The sequence below is a fragment of the Rhinolophus hipposideros genome (genome assembly GCF_964194185.1).
Source record: "Rhinolophus hipposideros genome assembly, chromosome: 10".
Lineage (NCBI taxonomy): Eukaryota > Metazoa > Chordata > Mammalia > Chiroptera > Rhinolophidae > Rhinolophus > Rhinolophus hipposideros.
Genome location: NC_138056.1, coordinates 44,130,913 through 44,156,361, shown reverse-complemented (window position 1 = coordinate 44,156,361; position 25,449 = coordinate 44,130,913). Strand labels below are relative to the sequence as shown.

The window sequence follows — 25,449 nt, the reverse complement described above, 5'->3', positions numbered from 1 at the left end:
AACTATGGAGGCTTGAGGATAGATGGCAGATGGCTAGAGCCTGGGCATGGGTTCTTTGGTGGACTTGGGTTTGGGGACTGAAAGGGAGAAGTAATAGAGCCAACTTCTAATCTCCCCCACCTCCACTTCTTCCTGCTGGGGCTCCCCTTCTGGCCATGGTGACCTTTGCAGAGGACCTCAGCTATAGTGATCCTGTAGCCCAAAGTTTCAAGTCCTCACAAAGCAGCTCTCTGAACCAGTGCCAGGTGGACGGCGATGATGTGCCTCGTAAGCACAGGGAGCACTTGCTGGGTGTCAGCAGCTTTCTTTTTGCCTTGATCTGGGGCTTTGGAGCCCACCTTCCCTCCAGGTATCTACAGGGGTTGGGGATGGGGGATGCAGAGGGCTGAGATGGACTGGCCCACGGGAGTCAAAACCCAGGTGACATGCCTGTCGGGGGTGGGTGGCGTATGTGCGTGTGTCACAAATGGTACGGCTGTAACTGACACTCTTGCTTGTATATCCGTCGGAGCAGGCTCTGGCCCCTCTTTGATACCTTCCTGAGGAGTTCCATTAGTTGCCTCTCCAACTATCCTGAGCCATCGCCCTCAGCATTGGTGTTTGATCTACATGTATGCCATGAAGATGGGACACTGGTCCCCTTCACTGGCCGATACCTGGGCAGCCGCCTCAAGGGACTTCCGGGCACCTTCACTCCTTCTCCCCAGGTGTGAGGACAGTGTGCGACCCCCTGGGGTTGGGGGTTTGAGGAGATATCCTGGGGGAGTCTACGTTCTAGGCCCAGCTGAGGCTTCCATTCTTTGATATGTTTTCATACAAGAATACATGAAGTATTCTGCAAGTACAGCTTTACGAGGCCTCCAGACCTTTACTTTCATCTAGATTACTGTCTTAAACCGGAACTGCCACAGTAAGCCCTGCTCCTGTCCTGCAGACGGAACGGCTCTTATATGTGGTGGACCTACTTCTGATGGAGGGACACCCAGTGCTGCTGGCTGGAGAGGCAGCCACCGGGAAGTCCGCGTTTGTGGAGGTGCTCGTGGAGCCACGTCACCCTTGCACGTACAGCCGCATCCACCCTGCCTTCAGTACCATCCACCTTCGCCTTCTGCTGAGCCGAGGGGTCCAGAGCCAGGCACAAGTCAACACAAGGCCTGGGCGGCACCTGGATTCTAAAGGTTCCCTCCTCTTCCTGCTGGAGGATCTGCACCTGGCTGCTTCTGGTGAGGAGCTGGGAGGAGGGGAGGAAAGAGTCATTGTCATCTTTTGAGACTGTTAAATCCCTAGCGGTAGTCATTGACTCTCAAATATACACCTGCAGACTAAACCTCAGCGTTCCTTCCATTCTTAATATCTTCTCATTCTACATACACTCCCTGAATAATCTTACTCTCCTCATGGCCCCTTCCACCGTCTCTATGCTTTGACTGCTAAATCTTTATCTCCAACCCAGTCTTCTCTTCTAAGCACTACACCTGTTTATCCAACAGGTGTATCTATTGTGTATCACAACCTTGCTGTCCCATCGCACCTCAAATTTAACCCTGAACTCATCATCTTCCCCCCAAACCTGCTCCTATGTGTCCTCTTTGTAACACCATCCATTTAAGCTAGAAATCTTATTGACATCTCTCTCACCAATGTCCAATCACAATGACTCTCAATTTTGCCCCTAAATATCTCTGAAATCTTTCCACTTATTTCTATTCCATCTTCCCTGGTTCAGGTAGTCATTACCTGGAATTTTGGCGATGCTCTTGCAAGATTCCTTGTGACGGGGCTTTCTTCTCTAGACTCTTACATTATGGGCTCCAACTGGACTCAGCTATGGACAGGCATCCAATAAGTCATGCTTCCTCTGGCCTCTGAGACAGCTGTCCTCTCTGCCTTCTCTCTTCTATTGATCTGGCTAAGTCCTACTTATTCTTTACAAATAATCTCAGGCAATATCTACAAGAAGCCTGAGCCTCCAGGCTAGGTTAAATACTCATCCTATACTCTGTACAAAAACCCGTGACAACCATGGTTGTGATTGTATGTTTACTCATCAGTCCCTTCCACCACACTGTGAGCTTCATGAGAACAGAGATGTGTCTCATTAATTTTGATAGACCCAACAAGAAGTAAGTGCTCAGTAAGAGTTTGTAGAAGAAAAGATAAGAAGGGAAAGGGGAGAATTTGTGATGAAAGTTTGGGATATTGGGAAATTTAAAATTTAAAGTATCTAAAGTGGTGTATTTCTAAATTGTGACAGGCTCAGAATATGGCCATGGGAATGGGCAGAAATGAAGAATAGGCACAGAATGGTGGAGTCAAGGAAGTAAATGGGCTAAAGCATTAGATGGATTGTCCAGTTAGACACCGAAGTCCCTCATGGAATGTAGAAAATTTGAACCAGGTGGTATAAGTACTTGATAATAGTAGGTACAATTTAGTGTGTGCTATGTGCTACGTACTTTATCTCTGTCATTGTTAGTGTTCATAAAAGTCCATTGAGATGGATATTTGTTATGATTACTTTAAAAATAAACAGAGATTTTATAACTTCCCCAAGATACTCTAGGCAGTACGTGTCAGAACCAAGAGTAAGATTCAAGTCTGTTTAGCACCAAAACTTGTAATTTTCTCCAACTATATTATTTGGCCTTCTCAATGAATTTGTACAATCAGGTTGTCAGTGGATAATAGAAAGGGTAAATTCAGGTCAGTGAATGACAGTTGAGAAGGGATTGCATGAAGAAGATTGAAAACACTGTAGAGCAATGTTTATTATAGCTGGCAGTGTAAATTGGGTGACAGCCACCAAAACATCCAGTATAAAATAAAAAATTAATAGACATACAATAAAACAAAAAACAGGAGAAAACAGTCAATAAAAACTGACCCTGACATAGTCTAGAAGTTGAATTTAGCAGACGAATACTTTATAGAATCTGTGATAAAAGTTGTCAAGCACTTAAAGGAAACTATGTTCTTAATGAGTGAACTTATAGGTAATCTCAGCAAAGAAATGGAAACCACTAAAAATAACTAAATGGAAGTTTTATAACTGGAAAACACAATAATTAAAATGAAAAATTCACTGGATGGCTTAATAGATTGGAGATGGCAAAAGAAAGAGTTAACGCACCCTGAAGAACAGAAACATTGAATATGAATAGAGCTTCAGTCTAACACATATATAACTGGAGTTGCAGAAAGAAAGGATAATAAGAATAGGGCAGAAAAAACTCTTTGAGGAAATAATACCAAAATTTCCCCAAATTTCTTAGAAAATATTGACTTTCAGCTATAGAAAGCTCAGTTATCCCCAAGTAAAATAAAAGAAAACCACACTTAGGCACATTAGTCAAACTGCTGAAAAATCCAAGAAAGAAAAATTTTGAAAGTGGTCAGAGACAAGACAAGACACATTATGTACAGATGAACAACATTAAGAATAGTGGTTAATTTTTCATCAGAAATAACAGTCCAGAGGATGCTGGCACCACATCTTTAAAGTACTAAAAGGAAACAACCTGTCATCACAGAATTCTCTATCCAATAAAGACACCCTTCATAAATGAGGATGAAATAAAGTTATTTCAGATACATGAAAGCTGAGAAAATTCTCAGCTGCTAGAACTGCACTATAAGAAATGCTAAAAGATGTTCTTTAGGCAGAAGGGAAATAATATATGGAAACTCATATCTACAGAAAAGAATAAAGAGCATCAAAAATGGTAAATATGTAGGTAGGTACATATAAATATCTTTTCCTTCTCTTAATTTCCTTAAGAGATAGTCGATAGTTTAAAACAAAAATAACATTGTTAGATAGAGTTGGTAGTGTAAGTAGAACTAAAAAAGAAATTGGAACTATAGTAAGAGGACAGGGTAGGGAGCAGTGAGTAAAATTATACTACTGTAAGGCTCTTACATTTGTGAAATGTGAAATAGGAAGGTGAAATAGGAAGTAGGAAAGGTCAAGGTATGAAGTGTGAAGTGGTAAAATATTACTTCTGAGTATTGATAAAGAGGCATATTGTTAGCCCTAGAAAAATCACTAAATAATAATAAAGAGCATAGCTAAAAAGCCAATAAATAAGGGTGGCTGGTTAGCTCAGTTGATTAGAGCATGGTGCTGGTAGCAGCAAGGTTGCCGGTTTGATCCCCGCATGGGCCACTGTGAGCTGCGCCCTCCTAAAAAAAAAAAGCCAATAAATGAATTACAGTGGGATACTAAAAACTTTCAAGTATGTAAAAGGAAACAGGAAATGAACAACAGAAACTAAAACATAGAAGAGACAAATAACAATAGGATGGACCTTAAACCAACCATATCCATAATAACACTAAATGTAAATTTACAGAGGAAGTCCAAGATGGTGACATCGTAGGAGCACACTTAATTCATCCCCTCTCATGAGCAAAAGCAAATATACAGTTACTCCTGTGAGACAACCGAGCATTGAATGAATAGTTCTAATAAAAGAGAAAGAGACCAAATAGAAAAGGCTGGGAAGCCAAGGGAGTCCTCCTGGATCTGTGGGAACTCTCCATGGTGGGAGGAGCCTGTGAGTGCCATTGTTTATGTTGAACAATGCCCTCCACACACTTTGATAGGGAAGGCAGGAGCTCTAGTCCATTGTTTTGGTCTACCTGCAAAATCACCACAGTGTGTTCTCAGCTACATTGCCTGGAGCCTTTTGCATCTCAACAATGGGATCAAGCAGGAACCACAAGGCATCACCACAGCTATCTGGCCTCCCTTCTGAGAGCTGCTCCTGGTCTACAGGCAAGTGTCCTATGTGGCATAGCCCTGCTCAGCTTCAAGGGACTTCACAAAATTACCTGGCACATAAAGCCTATACAGAGAGGTCTCTTCTACATGGGACCGATTTGGGTACAACAAACGAGAGAGACCTGTATGAAGACTGGAGAGCTGCAGGAGCTCTCTGGGGACTGCAGGAATTCTCTGGGGTTGGAGGGGCTGGTGAGTGCCATTGTTTATGTCCCCTTCCACTTCCATAGAGTGGGTGGAGGCTCTATCCAGGTGTCCTGGCCTCCTTGCAATTTCACTGCAGTGTGTTCCCAGACACATTGCCCGAGCCCATTTTGGCCCAAACAAAGGGTGCAAGCAGAATCAACAGGCATTAATAAATCCCTACTTGGAGCTGCTCCAGCTCGGTAGGTCAGTGCGCTGAACACCCTAAGTACCCACTCGGCTTCTACCACCCTGCCCAAACTACGTGACACACAGAGTCTACACAGCCCGCTTCTATATAAGGCCACTTTTCCAAGACTGGAAGAGAGAGCTATTTTGTTTAACTTATATAAACAAACATAAAAAGTTAAACATAATGAAAAGACAGAAGAATATCTCTCAGATGAAGGAACAAGAAAAATCCCCAGAAAAAAACCCTAGGGAAACAGAAATAAGTAATTTGTCTGATACAGAATTTAAAGAAACAGTCATGCTCCAAAACTTGAGAGTGGAAGAGAGGAACTTAGGGAGAACTTCAACAAAAAGTTAGAAAGTATAAGAAAGAACCAAGTGGACCTGAAGAATACAATAACTGAAATGAAAAACACATCAGAAGGAATCAAAACAAATTAGCTGACATAAAAGAACAGATCCATGACCTGAAAGACAGAATAGTGGAAATCAACCAATTAAAACGGAAGAAAAAAGAATTTTAAAAAACGAGGATAATTTAAGGGTCTTCTGGGATAACATCAAGTGCTCAAACATTCATATTATAGGGATCCCAGAAGGAGAAGAAAGAAAGGGACAGAAACTTTATTTAAAGAAATAATGGCTGAAAACATTTCTAATGTGGGAAAGGAAACAAACATCCAGGTCCAAGAAGCACAAAGAATTCCAAACAAGATGACCCCAAAGAGACCCACACCAAGACTTATTGTAGCTGAAATGGCAAAAGTTAAAGAGATAATCTTGAAGAAAGCAAGAGAAAAATGAGTTACATACAAAGGAAACCCTATAAGGCTATCAGTTGATTTCTCATCAGCAACTTTATATGCCAGAAGGGAGTGGCAAGACATCTTTCAAGTGCTGAAAGAAAGGCACCTACAACCTAGAATAATTTACCCAGCAAGGTTATCATTCTGAATTGAAGGAGAGATAAAGAGTTGCCAGAACAAGCAAAATATAAAGTACTTTATCACCATTAAACCAGCTTTATAAGAAATGTTAAAGATTTTTATTTTTATTTTTTATTTTTTTAAGGGGGGCACAGCTCACAGTGGCCCACACAGGGATAGAACCGGCAACCTTGGTATTATTAGCACCATGTTTTAACAAACTGAGCTAACTGGCCACCCCTAAAGGGCTTCTTTAAGTAGAAAAGGCCATAACCAGAAATAAGAAAATACGAGAAAGGGGGAAACTTCACAGGTAATAGACATTTAAAAAGCTACTATGAAGATTTAAAAAAAAGTACCAAATCAACTCAAACTACAATAAGTAGTTTGAAGATACACAACATAGAAAGATCTAAAATGTGGTATCAGTAACATAAAGCATGGATGGAGAGGGAAATAAAAATGTAGAATATATTTAAACTTAAACACCTATCAGCTTAAAATAAGACTGTTATAGATAAAGAATGATATACATAAACCTCATGGTAACCACAAATCAAAAATCTACAAAAGATATACAAAGAACAAAGAGAAATGAACCTGAACAGAATACCAAAGAAAAATAGCGAACCACAAGGGAAGAAATCTAAAGAAGAAGAAAGGAACAAAGGATAACTATAAAAATATTAACAAAATAGCAATAAGCCCATATTATCAATAATTGCATTAAATGGAAATGGGTTAAATGTTCCAATAAAAAGGCATAGGGTGGGTGAATGGATTTAAAAAAATGACCAATCGATATGCTGCTTGAAGAGACTCACCACAAACTGAAAAACACACAGACTGAAAGTGAAGGGATGAAAAAAGATGTTCCATCAAAGTAGAAACTAAAAGAAAGCTAGAATAACAATTCTTATATCAGACAAAACAGACTTTAAAACAAAAAATGTAAAACAAACAAAAAAAGACAAAGAAGGACATTACGTAATTATAAAGGGGTCAGTCCAACAAGAGGATATAACTATCGTAAATAGCTATGTACCCAACATAGGAGCACCTAAGTATATAAAGCAAATATTACTGAAAATAGGACCTACCCCGAAAATAAGCCCCAGTTAAGACAGTCAGCCAGATGGATGCATTTAGTACATTATGACAATGTTCCAGAAGAAGATGATATGACTGTATTTGAATAAATGTAGATTGTTGTACAAGACATCCCCTGAAAATAAGCCCTAATGCATCTTTTGGAGCAAAAATTAATATAAGAACCGGTCCTATTTTCAGGGAAATGTGGTAATGGACATAAAAGGAGAAATCCACAGTAATACAATAATAGTGTAGGGTATTTTAATACCAACATCAAAGGATAGATCACACAATCAGAAAATTAATAAGGAAATAATGGCCTTAAATATCACATTAGACGAGATCAACTGAATAGACATTTATAGAACATTTCATCCAAAAACTGCAGAATACACATTTTTTTTCAAGAGCACATGGAACATTCTCCAGGATAGATCACATAAGAGGCCACAAACAAACCTTAGTAAATTCAAGAAGATTGAAATCATATCAAGCATCTTTTCCAACCACAATGGCATGAAACTGGAAATCAACAACAGAAAAACAACTGGAAAAACCACAAATATATGTGGTGACTGAACAACATGCTACTAAACATTACCAGTGGATCAAAAAGGAGATCAAACAAGAAATTAAAAACTATCTTGAAACAAATGAAATAGGAAACACAACTTTTCAAAATTTATGGAATACAGCAAAAGCAGTTCTAAGAGGGAAGTTCATAGCTACACCTCAAGAAAAAAAGGAAATCCCAAATAAGCAATCTTACTACACCTAAAAGAAAAGTAGAAAAAGTAGAAAGTAGAAAAAAAGTAAAAAGTAAAGTAGAAAAAGAATAAACAAAACCCAAAGTAAACAAAAGGAAGGAAATAGTTAAGATCAGAGCAGAACCAAACAAAATTGAAATTAAGCAACAGAAAAGATCAATAAAACTAAGGTCTGGTTCTTTGAAAAGATAACTAAAAGAGACAAACCTTTAGCCAAACTCATCAAGAAAAAAAGAGAGCCAGATAAGTAATATCACAAATGAAAGAGAAGTTAAATTAACACCACAGAAATGCAAATAATTATTAAAGAAGAATACTATGAACAATTATATGCCAACAAATCGGACAATCTAAAAGAAATGGATAAATTTCTAAAAGTATATAAACTTTGAAGACTGAACCAAGAAGAAATACAAACTCTAAACAGACCAATTACTAGCAATGAAAGTGAAGCAGTAATCAAAAGACTTCCAACAAATAAAAGTCCAGGTTTCACAGGTGAATTCTACCAAACATTCAAAGAAAAATACCCATCCTTTTTAAACTAATTCAAAAAATCGAAGAGGAAAGAATGCTTCCAAACTCATTTTTAGGAAGTCAGCACCTTGATACTAAAGGCAGATAAAGACATTACAAAAAAGAACACTGCAGGCCAATATCCTTGATGAACATAGAAGTAAAAATTCTCAACGAAATATTACCAAACCGGATTCAACAATCCATTAAAAGGATTATACACAATGACCAAGTAAGTGGAAGTCATTCTAGGGACTAAAGGATGGTTAAACATACATAAATCAATTAATGTGATACATTAACAAAACCATATGATTATCTCCACAGATGCAGAAAAAGCATTTGACCAAATTCAGCATCCATTTATGATAAAAACTCAACAAAGTGGCTACAGAAGGAACATATCTCTACATAATAAAGGCCATATATGACAAACCCTCTGCTAATATCATACTCAATGGTGAAAAGCTGAAATTCTTTCCTCTAAGATCAGGAATAAGAGAAGGATACCCACTATCACCACTTCTATTCAACATAATATTGGAAGTCCTTGCTACAGCAATCAGACAAGACAGAGATATAAAATGCATCCAAATTGAAAAAGAAGTAAAACTCTCATTATCTGTAGATGGCATGAAACTATATATAGAAATCCCTAAAGACCACCAAAAAAAACTATTAGAACTAATAAATGACTTCAGTAAAGTTGCACAATTCTGAATCAATACAGAGAAATATGTTGCATTTCTATACACCAATAATGAATGGTCAGAAGAAGAATTAAGAAAACAATCCCATTTACAACTGCATCAAATATACCTAGGAATAAATTTAACCAAAGGTATGAAAAACCTGTACTCTGGAAACTATAAGACATTGAAGAAAGAAATTGAACAAGATACAGATAAATGGAAGGATGTACCTTGCTCATGGCTTGGAAGGATTAATATTGTTAAAATGTCCTTACACTTTCTCCCTAAGATCAGTCACAAGGTAGGAATATCCACTGCTTCTATTCAACATAGCACCAAAGACCCACATCAGCTCAGTAAGAGAAGAAAATAAAGCCTTTAAAACTAGAGAAGACAAAATAACACTGTCTCTACTGGTATATGACATGATTTTGTACACAGGGAATCCTGTGGAATCTACAGAACACACACACACACACACACACACACAAACCCCAAAACCTACAAAACTACTGGAATAAATAAGTGAATTTAGCACGGTCACCAGATACAAAGTCAGTCTATTGAAATCATTAGTATTTCTATATCTTAGTAACAAACAATTGGAAATTTTAAATACTGTTCAAAATATCATCTAAAAGCTTAAAATATTTAGGGAAAAAAGTTAATTTAAGATATACACTGATAATTATTAAATATTGCTGAGACAATTCAGTTCGTGAACTTGTTGCAACAATGTTGATAACCTTTTTTGATATCACAGGGATTATTCATTATGAATTTATACCAACTGGACAAACGATTAACCAAGTTTACTATTTGGAAGTGCTGAAAAGGCTGTATGAAAAAGTTAGACGAACTGAACTTTTTGCCAATAATTCATGGCTCTTGCATCATGACAATGTACCAGCTCACACGGCACTGTCTATGAGAGTGTTTTTAGCCAGTAAACAACTGCATTGGAATACCCCCCCAATTCCAATGGGGGAATTACCTGATCTGGCCCCCAATGACTTCTTTCTTATCCAAAGATAAAGGAAATATTGAAAGGAAGACATTTTGATGACATTCAGGACATGAAGGGTAATACGATGACAGCTCTGATGGCCATTCCAGAAAAAGAGTTCCAAAATTGCTTTGAAGGGTGGACTAGGCACTGGCATTGGTGCATAGCTGCCCAAGGGGAGTACTTCACAGGTGACCGTAGTGATATTCAGCAATGAGGTATGTAGCACTTTTTCTAGAATGAGTTCATGAACTTACTTGTCAGACCTCGTATATCACATTCATGAATCAGAGGAGTCAGGAGTCAGTATTGTTAAGGTGCTCATTCTCCTCAAACTGATCTATAGACTCAATGTAATGCCAATCTAAATCTGAACAGGCCTTTCTTTTTTTTAGAAATTGACAGGCTCATTCTGAGACTTTTGTGGCAATGCGAAAGACCTAGAAGAGCCAAACTTTGGAGGTCTAAACTAGTGATTTCAAGACTTACTATACAGCTACAGTAAGCAAGAAGGTGTGGTATTGGTATAAGGACACAGACACAGACTAATGGAACGGAACAGAGAATCTGATATAGGGTCAATTTGTTTTCAGAGAATGTGCCAAGATAATTCAACGGGAGAAAGGATAGTCTTTTCAACAAACGGGCTGGAACAACTGCATATCTGTGTGAGAGGAAGAAATGAACCTTGAATCCTAACTCACGATATACACAAAAATCAATTATAAATGGATTACAGACCTAAATCTAAACAGTAAAACTATAATTTTTTTAAATGTTGGAGAAAAATTTGTGTGACCTTGGTTAGAGGCAATGATTTCTTAGACAAGACACAAAAATTAGATTTTACCAAAATGAAAACCCTATGCCCTTCAAGACACTGTTAAGAAAATTGTAAAATATGCCATAGAAAATATTCATGACACATATATCTGACAAAGGATTTATACCCAGAATATATAAAAAGCTCTTACAATTCAATAAGAAAACAAACTCCATTTTTAAAGAATAGACAAAGGAGGGGCCGGCCCGGTGGCGCAGGTGGTTAGAGCTCCATGCTCCTAACTCCGAAGGCTGCCGGTTCGATTCCCACATGGGCCAGTGGGCTCTCAACAACCAAAAAAAAAAAAAAAAAAAAAAGTCTTACAATTTAATAAATGGAATATTATTTCACATTAAAAAAAAAAAAAAAGAATAGACAAAGGAACAGACACTTCACAAAAGAAAGATACATGTGTGGCCAGTAGCATATGAAAAGATTCTTGATGCTATTAGGCATCAATGAACTGCAAATTAAAACCACCATGAGATAGTAGTTTACTAGAAAGATTATAATTAGAAAGACCAAGAATAACAAATGTTGTGAAATGTAGAGCCATTGAAACTCTCACACTTTACTGGTGGGATTGTAAAATGATACAAGCACTATAAAAAAAGAGTGTGGCAGTTTTTTATCAAATTACATATATACTTACTATAAGACCCAGCAATTCTTCTTGTAGTTACCTAAGTGAAATGAAAGCATATGTATGTTCTCAAATAAACTTATACATGAATGTTCATAGCAGCATTATCCTGAATAGTCAAAACGTGGAAACAACCTAAATGCACATAATGTGTCGATGGATCTACAAATTGTAGTATTGTCATAATAGAATACTACTCCGCAATAAAATGGAACATACTACTGATACACACAAAACACGGATGAATCTCAAAATGATGCTGAGTGAAGGAAGCCAGACATGGTAAACTGCATACCGTATGATTCCCCTTATATGAAGTTCTAGAACAGGCGAAGCTAATCTATAGTGATAGAAATTAGATCAGACAGAAATTCCTGGGACAGTATGGTAGGGGAATTGACTACAAAGGTGTATGAGGGAAATTTCTGGGGTGATGAAAGTGTTCTAAATATCGTTGGGGTGGTAGTTACACAGGTATATACATTTGTCAAAGCTCACTGAACTATACATTTAAAATGTGTACATCTTATATGTCATATCTTAATAACATTAACTTGATGAAATTGTGCATGTGCTATAACTCCACACTGCCTGTGATGATTGCACTTTTCCTCCTATTGTGGGCAGATCAGGTTTCCATTCATCTCAGCTTCCAAACTTTCCTATCCATTAACCTTCAGTTAATGAATAATTGGTCATAATGGTAGGATTTGGGGGAGAAGAAAGAAGAAATTTCTCATTTTTAGGGAGAGTGTAGGGGAGAGAGAAAAAACCTGGACACGACCAAGTCCCAATACATCAGATGCACAGAATTCCTTTAGAATCCTGTGTGTGCTGGAAGCAAACCCAGCGAGGCAGAAATAGGAGGAACAGGGTGACACTGTCCTGTGGACTCATGTCCTCATTGTTATTCTTAATGTCCCACAGATCCAGAGAAGAGCTGTCAGCCAGTGTTGGAGACTCTGCGCCAGGCCATAGATGGCACTCTGTGTGCCCACAGCACCTTGGAACTGCAGACGCTGCAGCCTGTAGTCAACTTCTTCGCCACAGCCACAGTGCCGGGCTTCTGTGAGCGCCCCCTGAGCCCACGCCTTTTTCGGCTCTTCACAGTGCTGGCCTTGAGCAGTATGACCCAGGCCACGCTGCTGAGCAGGCACACACCGATCATCCAGATGTGGCTTGAGCATTTCCCCTCTGTGGAGCGGGAGGGTGCTCTAGCAAGAGCCCTGGTCCGGGCCTCGGTGGAGGCCTGGGAGGCTGTGGGCAACTGCTTTAAGCCTTCACCCCTCCACCCACACTACCACTTCTCCCTGCACTCTGTGAGCCAACTACTCGGCAGCCTACAGCTGCTGCCGACCAGAACAGGCTCTCGAGGTTTTCTGGACTACCCCGACCACCAGGAGCACTTGCGCCGAGTGTCAGGCTTGCGTGGCACACGCCTGACAATTATGATGGCCACGCGCAACATGGTGCGTCTTTGGCTGCACGAGGCACAGAGAACCTTTTGTGACCGGCTAGACAGCCCTAAGGAACGCTCTCACTGTGCCAAGCTGCTTTTAGAAGTAGCTCAGAGTGTCTTCTGCTGTGGGCAGGTGCCCCAGAGCCTGGGCAAGAGCCATGAGGAGGGGGAGGAGGGGGGAGAAGAGGAGGAGGAGGAGAGAGTGCCTGAAGTGGAGTCAGAGGGGGAGCTGACCCAGTGGGAGGACTTAAGCAACAGCGGCAGTGAAACAGAGGAGGAGAACGCTTATGGCCTTCAGGTCACCACACCACCCTCCAAATATTCAGATCTTGTACCAGTAAAGAATAAGACCACAGAGAGCATAAGTCAAAAGATAAACCAGGAGGAAGGCACAGTAACCTCCAGCTACAAACTCCACCTAAAGGGAGCTAAGAATTGGTGGCCCAAGGCATTCCAGGTAGATCTGGTCTCACCCCTGTTGCTACCAGTGCTGCTACTTTGTCCGCAGGAAAAGCCCTCAGACCTGGTCTTCAGTCAAGAGCTGATACTAGGTTCCAACTCTGAGGGCCCCAACTTGTACCTGGAACGGCAGTGGGAGAGCCTGGGGAAGCAGCTGGCCACCTCAGCCGCTCAGCTAAAGCTGAGCCCTCACCTTGCCCAGTGCCGCTCAATGGCCCAGCACGTGGCCCGCCTGGTCCGGGTGCTGGCCAGGCCCCGGCAGCATGGCCTACTGCTCTCGGGGGCTCTGAGCACTGGGCGCTGTACTGCCATCACTCTGGCAGCTAACATTTGTCAGGCCCGCCTCTTCCATCTACCCTGTGAGCCAGAGGATGCCATTCTCCAGTGTCTACGGGATGCCAGCTGGCATGCTGGCATGTTAGGACAGCCAGTGGCCCTGCTGGTGCCCAAGGGTATAGATCTTACCACCCTTCATCGTCTGCTGGCCCTGGCATCCTCAGGCAGTTTCCCTGACCAGTACACAGAGGCAGATCTGGACGACATTGAAGAACATTTCCCCAGGGAGACCCTTAGTGTCAAGCAGACCATCAGGAAGGAAGTGCTGTTGCAGAGGTAAGGCCAAGAACCTCACTCGAGGGGCTTCTCTGCTTTTACTCCATTCTGGCCAAAAAGCTGAAAAGAAAACTAGGGGCTGCTGCGAGGGCTCAGAAGATCAGGGCTAAGGGGTCAAGGTTGAGACTGGGGCCTGGATGGGCAAACAGAGAGAAAGGGGAGGACCATATCTGAGCTCCTGGCCCACAGGTTCTACCAGCAAGTGTGCAGCCACTTACACATGTTCATCCTGATTGGAGATGACCAGGCCCGCAAACAGCTGCCCTCCCTCCTTTTCCTGAGGCTCCTTCAACTGGCCATCGCCAGCATTGATCGCTATGAACCCTGGGACCAAGATTCCCTGGTCAGTGTGGTCCAGCACCACCTGCAGGGTGCTCAGAGTCTGGCCCTTGGTGACGGTGAGCACTTTTACCTGTCCTCTCCACTCAACCAGGTTCTAGTGAGGATTATTACTTAGGTCAGTGTCGGTGTCTCTCTTTCTCCTTCTCTCTCTCTCTCTCTCTCTCTCTCTCTCTCTCTCTCTCTCTCTCTCTCTTTCTCTCTCTCTCTCCCTCCGTCCCTCCCTCTCTCTCTCCTTCCCCCTTCACCTCTTCTGCCCTCCTTCTTGAGCCAGGAAAGGGTCCCTTTCATTTCCCGTTCCCCTACAAGCTCACAAGTCCAGGCTAAAGCCATGCCTGTTGCAGACTCCTTGAAGTGCCCAGACCTCCAGGCCTCAATTCCCAGTGTGGCCAAAGCCATGGCTCTCATCCACCTTTCGGCTGCCAGCTACCATGGACACCTGTGCCCTGAATTGCCACTCGTCACCCCCAAGACCTTCCTAGACTTCCTGGACACCTTCGTGCTGCTGCAGCAACAGATGACCCTGCAGATGGAGACCAAGGCCCGGCGGTGAGTGGTCCCATCCCTGCACTGTGCCTCCTCCAGCTCCCTCGGGTCCACTCACTGGCATATTGTATCTCCAGGGTCCACAATGCCCTGGGGAATCTGACAATGCTGATTGAGCAGCACAGTGCCCACACCGACCTGGTCTTCAACTTGGAACAGCAGCTGAAACACTCCCGCAGGGTAAGGGGGAGAAGATTATGAGGCACACGTAGGGTCAAAGCAGAGGCCCAAAAGGGACTTGGCAGGAACCAACCAGACTAAATCTTAGTTCTTGTCTCCAAAGAGTCCCCCTTTCCCCATGGGATCTTTCTAAGCCCTGCTGCCTCCTCCTTTAGAGCTTAGGCTCAAAGTCCCCCCATCACAGCTGAGACCTGGCTGATTCTTCTAAACACAGGAAACCCAAGTGTCTGCTTCTGGTTGACCCTAGTACCTTGACTGTGTGAAGTTCAGTATGCTCCCCAAGGTCTCCGTAGATTCCCACTGGGGATGGGGCAGGGATTACATTCTCATGGTCACCTCTCTCTCTTAACCTCTTTTCTCCTGAATTCTCTGTCACTGCTTGTTGGCATACCTCTTGCTGCTATCCTCTTTCCCCATACCACTTTGTCCCTCTGCCTCTTCCACAAAGTACAAAATATACAAGGCTGCTGTTTAGAGTGGGGGAATGTGGATGGGTGATGGCAGTAGGGGCAATTTACATTCTAGAACAGAACCAGAAATAGATTTAAATGATATATTAGACCTCAATGTCCTGAATTTCCTCAGTCACCCTCCTCTACAGAGCATTTCCCCGTGACCAACTTTTCTCCCATCACCCCAATACCTGCTCCACAATGTTATTCAACCACCCCACTTTTCTTTTAGAGCTCCCCAAATATAATTCTCATATAATAAGATATTTTTCCCCCAGTCGAAATCCTAAATCCTATTGCTTTCTTACACAGAGCAATTTTCTTTTTGAATAAACCTCTCATATCTAGCTAAAACTGGTGCGTGTGGGGTTATCACACCTTCTATAGCCAAATACTCTCAGTTAAAAATGTTTTCCCAAAATAAAGAGAGGTGGTTTTTTTTGTTTTGTTTTTAATAAGAGGAATTCTGAAATAGCATTTTTTAAATTTCTTGCTGCACAAGACTTTGATGCAGGTTCGGGGATAACTACAAAGAAGTGAAGTAGTGATCAACTCACAGGCAGATAATCCGACTTACTTTCTCCTGGGCTTTCAAGTCGTATAGCCCTGAATGCCTCGCCTGCCTCTTTTGATGGGTGCCCTCAGGGCTATCTCCCAGTGTGGCACAACTCTAGGGGCATGGCTTACATTGTATCTACATATGTGGTTTTCATTGTGTTCCACTTAAATGGTACGCCTTGGAGTTCTCATGGGGCTGGTGCCTCCTACCACTCACCACCGAGGATCACTGGCATAGATCAAACCTCAAGACTCAGTTGAGATGCAAAAAAAGAGAGACGTACATGGAGGGTCAGTAGTCCTCTCACCCATGTTTTCCATATTCCAGTTTTTTGTCTTGGGCCCTACCTTTTCCCAAGATGAATTGTTGATCTGGTTTAGGGGTGCTATTATATTCTTTGATTCCTAGGTCAGTTCTTATATATCAGAGTACAACATAAGAAACCCAAAATATGGAGAAGAAATGTTCATAGTCTCAGGGGCATTCAGTGTCAGATTCCTTGGTCATTCACTCAGCAGTCATGCTTGTGTGTACTTCTTTCAATGTGCTCCACCCAGAAAATGGCAGCACCATCCACTTAGTCACTGAAGCAAAATCCCAGAAGTCATTTTGGATACCTCTATCTCTTTTCTCTCTTATATTCAATTTGTTCATTTATTCTTTACTGTACTCAACGAAAATTAATTGAACTCCACATTCTTTTGTCCAGGCATTAATTAATATTTATGTTTATGTCTACATCTACATCTATATTTACAACTAGACAGACAGACAGACAGATAGATAGATAGATAGATAGATAGATAGATAGATAGATAGAATTCTTGCCACAGCTTTCTTATGTGGCCATCCCTTTTCCCATTTTACAGATGAGAAAACTGAAATCCAGAGAGATTAGGATGAGGATTAAATGAAATCTTACATGAAGGCATTTTAAAATGCTGGCACATCATAACCCAATAAATATTAGCTACTATGATATTAGGTTAGAGTGCCTCCTAATAAGAAAGATAAGGCACGGTCCTTGCCTTTACTGTTCCTAGTTTACTGGAAGATATAAATTTATCCAGGCAATTACAAAATAGTGTGTTATGACGGAGAAAGTCTAGGGTATTCTGAATTCTCAAGAAAGACTTTCTAGAGAAAGCACAGTGCCACAGTACATAGCACAGAACCGTATGGAGAGCATGGTAGACACTCAAAAACATTATTTAAATATGTAAACGAATGAAGTACATCAAAGCTGACACCTGAAGGTTAGGTAAGATTTTGCATAAATCGGGATGGAAGAATGTCACATATGCAGTATATAAGAGCATATACAAAGGCCCAGAGGCAAGAGAATGTGTGTCACATTGGAAGAACTGAAAGTTGGGAATGGCTGGAGAGTAGAGTACTTGGAGAGGAAAAAGAGATGAAGTTGGAAAGATGAGTAGAGGCCTTCCGGTCATAGAGGCATTGTAAATAAAATGAAAGAGTGGCAAGTGTGGTGAGGGACATGATGAAGATGATGATGCTACTTGGTCATTAGAAACCAATCAGGCTGCAACATGGAAAAGAGATTAGAGGAGGGGATTAAGAGTGGAAGCTGAGACACCAGTTGGAAGCAGGGTAGAAGGTCAGCAGTGAGAGAGCATGAGCCTAAGTGAGGGGTACAGGAGATAGGAATAGGCATGAGAGATGTTTAGGAGGTAGAATTGAAAGGCCTTTAAGATGGGTTGGGTTTGGGAGAAATAGAAGAGACGGAGTAAAGGTAACAATTAGGTTTCTTCCTTGGGAAACTTGGGTGTATTTTGCCACAATTCTAAGAAAAAGAACACAAAGAGATGAGTAAGATTATAAGAGATGTGAGGAGGCATGGCCAGTAAATTCATTTTTGGACACGTGGAGTCTGAGGGGCCTGTGGGACACGAAAGAGAGATGGCTACATAACTGTATGTGGGAAAGAATCTGGCTAGAGATAGAGATTTGGGAATTGTGACAACAAAGTGGTAATCAAAGCCATGAGATGAGGGAGGGCACATAGAAGTGTGGGGTAAGAAGAGAAGGGGGTCCTGAAAAAAGTGGCTGAGGAATATTTAAGGGATGACAGGAAGAGACTGAGAAAGAACAGCCACAGAAGTTGGAGAAAGCCAAAGGAGAACACAGTATCATGAAAGTCAAGGGAAGAAAATGTTTCGAGCGGAAGGGAACAGTCTTCTGTGACAAATGCCACTGATGGGTCAAGGAAGAGAGAGTATAGCGTGACGGTCAAGCAGGTAGACTTTGGATTCAGATTGTCTGGCAGGTCAGGAGAAGCCACCACCAACTCAGGGCTGCATCACTACATGTGGAACTCACAGGCTAAGAAGTGACAGTTCCAGAGCTCAGTCTATATCTGTGGCTTATTTGGAGTTCAACTTGGTCACCCTAACTATCAAGTGAGGAGTACACTGGAGTCCCAAGCCCACAGGGTCTTCCTTTGGGGCATTCTCACCTGGTCCGGGATCTGGAGCTGCAGCCTGGGTCTCTGTTCACAGAACCTCAACACATGTCAGCAGCAGCTAGCGCAAGGCAAGCTCCTATACCAGCAGCAGCTGGCAGACTGTCGGCAGCAGGAGAACCTCGCTGAGAACCTAACCAAGCAGTCCGATGCCCTGCGGGCCCAGCATGAGGCTTTCCTGGAGCAGGTGGGCTCTTCCTGCCACCTGCCCTGCACTGCTCTCTTGGGAGGGGACAGCCCCTCACAGAATGCCCAGAAGAGGAGACAAGGGTGATTTGTCATGAAGTCTCCTGCGGGAAGGAACATCTCCTAGGATGGCTTGAGAAATGGTCTCTTCACGGGGACTCCTAGGAGGAGATGATCCCTCTTGGCAATACCTTGAAGAAGACATTTCAGGAGCTCACCTCCACAGTTCATCTCTCCTCATTCAGATGGGCAAGGCCTTTCTAGGGCCCCTGAGCCAGCTGCAGGTGGCCGACTTTGAGGAGATTCGGAGCTACCGTGCTCCACCAGAACCTGTGGTCCACGTGACTGATGCGCTGTGTGACCTGTTCCACCGTGAAAGAGGCTGGGCCAGTGCCAAGCAACTGTTATGCACTGAGGACTTTTATCAGGTAGGGATGTGGGGTACAGTGGTGAGGAGAGCGGAGGCATAGAGGGGCAAGTTGGCAGGATGAGGCTGTTGGGGCAAGGTTCTGAACACCTGCGTCTTCCCTCAGCCCTTTTAACACACACTCTCCCAGGAGCTGGTGTTCTTCCCCAAGGAGAAGATGACAGACTCAGAGGTAATAAAGTTACACCTGGCTCTGACGGCTCCAGGTATGAGTGATGAAGCCTTGCGGGCAGTAAGCACACCTGCAGCTAGCCTGGCAGCCTGGCTCTGGGCTGTGCTGCACTACAGGCTGGCACAACGCCGAGGACTGCCCACGGCCCTGCTGCTGCAGCAGGTACAGGCGACACTGGCTCGGGAGCAGGCCCGCCTGGCCCACTACCAGTTCCAGGCTCAGGAGATCCTAGAGCACAATTGGGCCCTGACCAAGAAGCTGGAAGATGCCCAGGCCTCCCATAACCATCTGGTAGAGAATCTCAGTTTGGCTCAATGTGGCCAGTATCACAAGTGGCCCATAAAAGCTGCACTGCTCACGCCCATGCATTTCTGGACTACAGAGCTCCAGGTAATCAGCCCCTCCCAGATTTCCCCCAAAGTTCATTTTTGTACCACTGCCCACACTCCGCTGCTTCTCCCTGTGCCCTCACTGCCTCTCCCTGTCCCACTCTGCCCTCCTTGCCATGCTTTCCCCCATACCCTGCCTTGCTCCCTCTCTGCCAGACCCTCTGCCTGTGCCCTCCTCACTGGTCGATACACCCTCTCTCTTCCCTTCCACACCAGAAGTTGAAGGGGCACTGCATGACTGTGTTTGGAGATGCCCTCCTGTGTTCAGCTGCCATCGTCTACCTGGGTGCCTTCCCGCCACTGCGGCGCCAGGAGATACTGGACAAGTGGCTGGCTCTGTGTAGGGGCTTTCAGGAGACCCTGGGCCCAGATGATGTGGCACAGGCACTAAAGCGGAATCAGAAATCTGTCACCATGCCACCAGAGAAACCCCTGCTCTCCACACGCTCTCCCTTCAGCCTTCTGTCCTTGCTGAGCTCTGAATCGGAACAGCTCCAGTGGGACCGAGACCTAAAGCCCCAGGCAAAGTCAGCCCGCCTGGCAGGTCTCCTTCTGCGAAGTCGCACCCACTACTTCAGTTGCCGTTGGCCTCTGCTACTTGACCCCAGCAACCAGGCCCTCATCTGGCTGAACGTGCTGCCTCGGGAAGAGACTAGATGCTTGGCCCCAGGTCCCACCATGGACAGAGGTAAAGTCAGGGATAACAATCACAGTGCTTCTCAGGTCTGAAGTGCTCACCACTCTAGCCACATATGGTCTTCCTTTTTATAATGAAGACACTACATTTTTGTGGCCAGGGCATCCCAGATTTCACCAGCCTACAAGATATTAATAAATTAGGTCACATTTGTATTTTGGGGCCCATATTACAATGATTTTGAATCTACATGGCTGGCCAGTCCATAATCTTCCACTTCCTTGGTCTGGTCAGCCCTACTGGAAACTTGGCCTACAACTCAGAGCTTTACTACCGAATTTGTCCTATGTTCAGGAATTCTAGGGAAATATTTCTATTGGCTCTGCTTGGATCGGGGACCCATCTGGGTGGAATGTCGGAAGGAGCATTTTCTAGGGGAAGGAAGCGAGAGTGTTTATTTCCCATAAGAAGGGGTTAGGGGTTGCATTGGTGAATAGGGGTTGCATTGGTGAGAATAACAGACATCTCCAATGGAAGGTGTATGATAAAGAGATCTGTAACATAGGCTCTGTAATCAGGCTATCTGGGTCAAATATCTGTCCTTTGCTAGCTATTGAGCTAAGGCAGTGTAACTACTCTCTCTAAACCCTAAGTTTATTTGCCAATAAAATGAGGGTCTTAATTATACCCACCTCATAAAGTATTGTGAGTATTAAGTGTGGTAATTCACTTAAATTAGGGTTCACACAGTACCTAATATGTAATAAGTTCTCTAAAAACCATTTTGGAGAACATCGTTATTACTACTACTATATTACTGTCACCATTATTACAACTCACCCATTGGCCATCCAGCACTACTTTCCATTGCACCCACACACCATTACAAAAATGCCCATTATAGAATTATCACATGTGCAACTACAAATGAATTCACCCCCTCTCTAATAAGAGACACCCTGAAGAAACATCCAGCTGCTGCATTTGATGCTGGGTCCAGAAATTCTGAATGGTGTTCACTGCTTTTGATCAGATCTGGATGTGGCTCTTCATGATTCTGTGACCCATGACAGTTCATATGCCATCGCACCACATTAACATACCTGCCATGCAAAGTGAAGCAAAATCAAATCCAAATAACTTCAATACACTTTCTGCTTAGAAACTGGGACAGGATAAGAAACATACTGTGTATTAGTCTCTAGCATGGACTGCCTAATACCAGACAGAGATAGTAAGGCAAATGATTAGCATTATTTCACTGGCTCAGGAGTTGTTAGACAGCCTGTTCAGCCACCCTGGGTTCTGATAAATAGTATAATGTTTTTTGCCCACTGTTCCCAGGGCTGTCTGTGAAAGGAAAGTCGGGCAAGAGTCCCCTGTTTGTAGCTACCTTAAATGTCCACTTCCTATTGGAATTGGAATTGGTATGCAGGCTCAGGAGTTGCCTGAAAATTCGGCAGACACAGATCGCTCGTTACCAGATGGGGGATTTTCTGGCTAATCCCCTTAAGTATCTCCTCCTTTCCCTGCAGATTTCATTTATAAGGACTCTGTTAGCTATTAACCAATGCCAGAAATCTTGGTACATTCTCATTCTCATAAATTCAAACTATGCCTTCCCACTTCTATCTCTTAACATTGGTTCTGGGGGCTCCACCAATTCCACTGAGTTTTAGTGGAATTGTCACCCATCTGACCTTGCCCTTCACCTCAGAACTATCAGTAAGCTATCAGTCTGCGGAGTGATCAGCCATGGAACGTAGCTGCTATTCCTTTGGACTGTATCCAAGTCAAGAGGCTGAGGGAGACTACTATCTTTGTCAAGCAGGGCATGCATAGAGAGAAGTGTGTGCAATGGAATGTCAGTAGCCCATAATTTCCTATTCCACAAACATGAGGTAGAGAAGTTTTAAAGAAAAACTTTCTTTAAAGTTTTTCCTAGAGATTGCTTCTCTCATTTAGAGAAGTAGCCAATATACTCCAATATCTTCTATTAGTTTGGTGCAAAAGTATTTGTAGTTTTTGCAATTTTTAACCTTTTAAATCGCAATTACTTTTGTACCAACCTAATACAAAATCCACCAAAGTTCAATGAGCACACCGTCCAAGTACCATGAGATAAGCCAATTTATTTATTTATTTATTTATTTACTTATTTACCTGTCACATAGTCTAGCCACTTTCCCAGAAAAAGAAAAGGAAAAATCCTCATTGCTTCCCCCACACTCCAACTCACTGTATCAGTTAGGAATGCTCTCACTACTAGTAAAAAAACAAAACAAAACAAAACAAAAAAACAACTTACCATAGCTTAAACAAATAGGGATTTATTTATCTCACATTATAAGAAGTACTGAGATAAGTAGGTATATGGCTTCAATGTTGCCTTCAAGCACCTAGATTCTTCTATCTTTCTTTTCTATGATCCTGAGCATGTTGGCTTATCACATTGTAGTGGGTTGAATGGTGGCCCCCCCAAAGATATATCCACATCCTAACCCCTGGAACCTATGAATGTGACCTCATTTGGAAAAAGAGTCTTTGCAGATATAATTAAGGACCTTGAAATGAGATCACCCTAGACTATGAGTTGGCCATAAATGTAATGATACATGTCCTTATAAGATAGGAAAGAAGGTATAGGTACACAGAAGGCACGGGTACACATGTGAGGATGGAGACAGATAATGGAGTTATGTAGCCATAGGCCAAAGAACTGGAACTACCAGAAGCTGGAGGAGGCAAGGAAGGATTCTCCCTTAAAGACTTCAGGAGTGTAGCCTTGCTGACACCTTGATTTTGGACTTCTGGCCTCCAGAACTATGACAGAAGTTGTTTTAAGCCACCATATTTGTGGTAATTTATTACCGAATTGGCTACTATCCCTCCAAACATTATGTCAGTGTTGCTGATAGCCATTTCTGTCCCTTTTGTCATGAAAACAAACGATCTTCCAAAGGACTGAATAACCAAATGTGGTAGGCAGAATTTTGGCTTCCATAACCTTTGTCCTCTGGTGTTACTTTTATAATTATGTTACATGGTGAGAGCGACTTTGCAGATGTAATTAAGTTTACTAATCAATTGACCTTAAGATAGAGATATTATCCGGGATAATCTGGGTAGGCCCAATGTAATCACTGTACTCTTCAAAAAGAAAAGAGGAAAGAGGAAGTTAGAAAGATTTGAAACACAAGAAGAATTCAACGAACTGTTGTTGGCTTGAAGATGGAGTGGGCTACAGGTAAAACGTGAAAAGGAAATGAATTCTGTCAAAAACCTTAAGCCCGGCAGAGTCCCCAAGTCCTAGATGAGAACTGCAGCTCCAGTCGATGCTTTGATTTTAGCCCAGTGTAACCCTGAACAGAGCATCCAGACATGTTGGGCTGGGCTTTTAACCTACAGAACACAGATAATAAATAAGTGTTTGCTTAAGCTGCCAAGCTTGTGGAATTTGTTAAGCAATAGGAAGTAACTACAACAAATTGTGGACCTGGTATCTCCACTTGCCCACTTCTTAAATATTTAATACTTTAAAAAATTCTTAAATTTCTTAATACTTGAAAAATAGTAATTATTTATCTTTCCTGGCTCCTGCAGTAGAGGAGGCAAAGGAGAAGGGGTTGGGGATGGCTGTCGTTAGCCAAACATCTGTGTGCGTCGCGCTGTCAACTTGGCTAATTCCACAGTTTATGGCCTTTCACTTCAAAGTTGCTACTTCCACGCACTGATTTCTATATTAGTGATGACTCTTTTGGTTGTTAGTGACAGAATTAGCTGAGGCAAAAAGGAAAAAGCACCGACTCATCAACCTACAGAAAGGCATAAATGGAGTGGCTTTCAGCGGTGACTAGAACCCTTTCCTGGAATTTTAGAGTAATAATAATGACAGCTAACACTTATTGAGTGCTCACTAGGTGCCAGCTGAGTGCTTTCTATGTATTATTTCATGTCATTGTCACGGTAGCCCTATGAGGGACTCGCTGATATCAACTCCATTTCACAGATAAGGAAACTGAGTCATAGAGCTTAAGTGACTTGGGTGAACAGTGCTCCCTAGGAGCCTAATTCTGCCTCTGAGCAGAGCTCCTCTGCACCTTTCTGCCATAGGGAAGGGCTTCAGGAGAAATCAAGAGAAAGAGTGTACAGAGGAGGACACGGAAGAGGAAGATGATCATAGCGCAGAGTGTGATAAAGCTAAGGACGAGACAAAAGAGCAGAAGGCAGAGGAAGAGCAGCAAGAGCAGGAAAACAAGAAGGATGAGACAGAGAGGCAGGAGTCAAGCCCTGCCTCTGAGATCCAGTCTCCACCCCTTCCCTACCTCAGTGTACTTTCAGGTGCTGACCCGGACCTGGGTCCTCAGCTCCTAGAGGCAGCTGCTGGGGGTAAGAACTGGTCCCCACCCACCACGTCACCTTTCTCTTCTCCCCCTACTCTATGGCCCCACAAGCCTCTCACAGCTCAGTTTAACCTCAGCTCCCACCTTCATCCCAGTCACTAACTGTTGAAGAGCCCTGAGGGAACCCTGCTATCAACCAGAGAGGAGCTCATGAGAGTCAGATTTTGTGCACCGGGGTAGGGGAGTGCTTACATGCTGGCGTGGTGAGTAGGGTGTCCTTGCCTCCCCCTCACAGGCGTGCCCATGCTACTGACCAATATGGAGCTGGGCCTGGGGTGCCAAGAACTGCAATGGTTACTGCAGCGAGAAGAGCGGAGCCCACCCCAGGTGCAGCCTGGCTTCTGTCTCTATCTGAGCACTACCCTCCCCCTCGGTGCCTTGGGAAAAGGTGAGGCTCAGTGGGTAAGGTTCTCACACAGCTTTGTGGACACACTAGGCCCCCAGTTTCACTTAGTCTGGTCCCGAGCAGGTTCAAGACTATAGCAGGGAGCCATACTCCCTGTGCACCCCACCCCCTGGCTCTG

At 43.0% G+C, this 25,449-nt stretch overlaps 2 protein-coding genes across 2 annotated transcripts in view; one reads left to right on the top strand and one right to left on the bottom strand.

The window, feature by feature from the left end:
• Positions 1–25,449, top strand: part of DNHD1 (dynein heavy chain domain 1) — a gene marked incomplete at its 5' end in the record, with an annotated part of 67,207 nt that overhangs the window by 36,215 nt on the left and 5,543 nt on the right. The window contains 13 exon segments of the mRNA XM_081062702.1: positions 172–349; positions 515–707; positions 935–1,223; positions 12,551–14,153; positions 14,343–14,551; positions 14,837–15,041; positions 15,116–15,218; positions 18,749–18,898; positions 19,143–19,325; positions 19,455–19,886; positions 20,102–20,573; positions 24,636–24,911; positions 25,161–25,313. Of these exon segments, the coding sequence (XP_080918828.1) occupies positions 172–349; positions 515–707; positions 935–1,223; positions 12,551–14,153; positions 14,343–14,551; positions 14,837–15,041; positions 15,116–15,218; positions 18,749–18,898; positions 19,143–19,325; positions 19,455–19,886; positions 20,102–20,573; positions 24,636–24,911; positions 25,161–25,313 (4,446 nt within the window).
• RRP8 (ribosomal RNA processing 8) overlaps positions 2,584–25,449 on the bottom strand; it is a 45,158-nt gene continuing 22,292 nt past the window's right edge. Inside the window, exon 8 of the mRNA XM_081063165.1 lies at positions 2,584–4,182. The gene's annotated coding sequence lies outside the window, so the exon portion shown is untranslated. The remainder of the gene's footprint in view (positions 4,183–25,449) is intronic.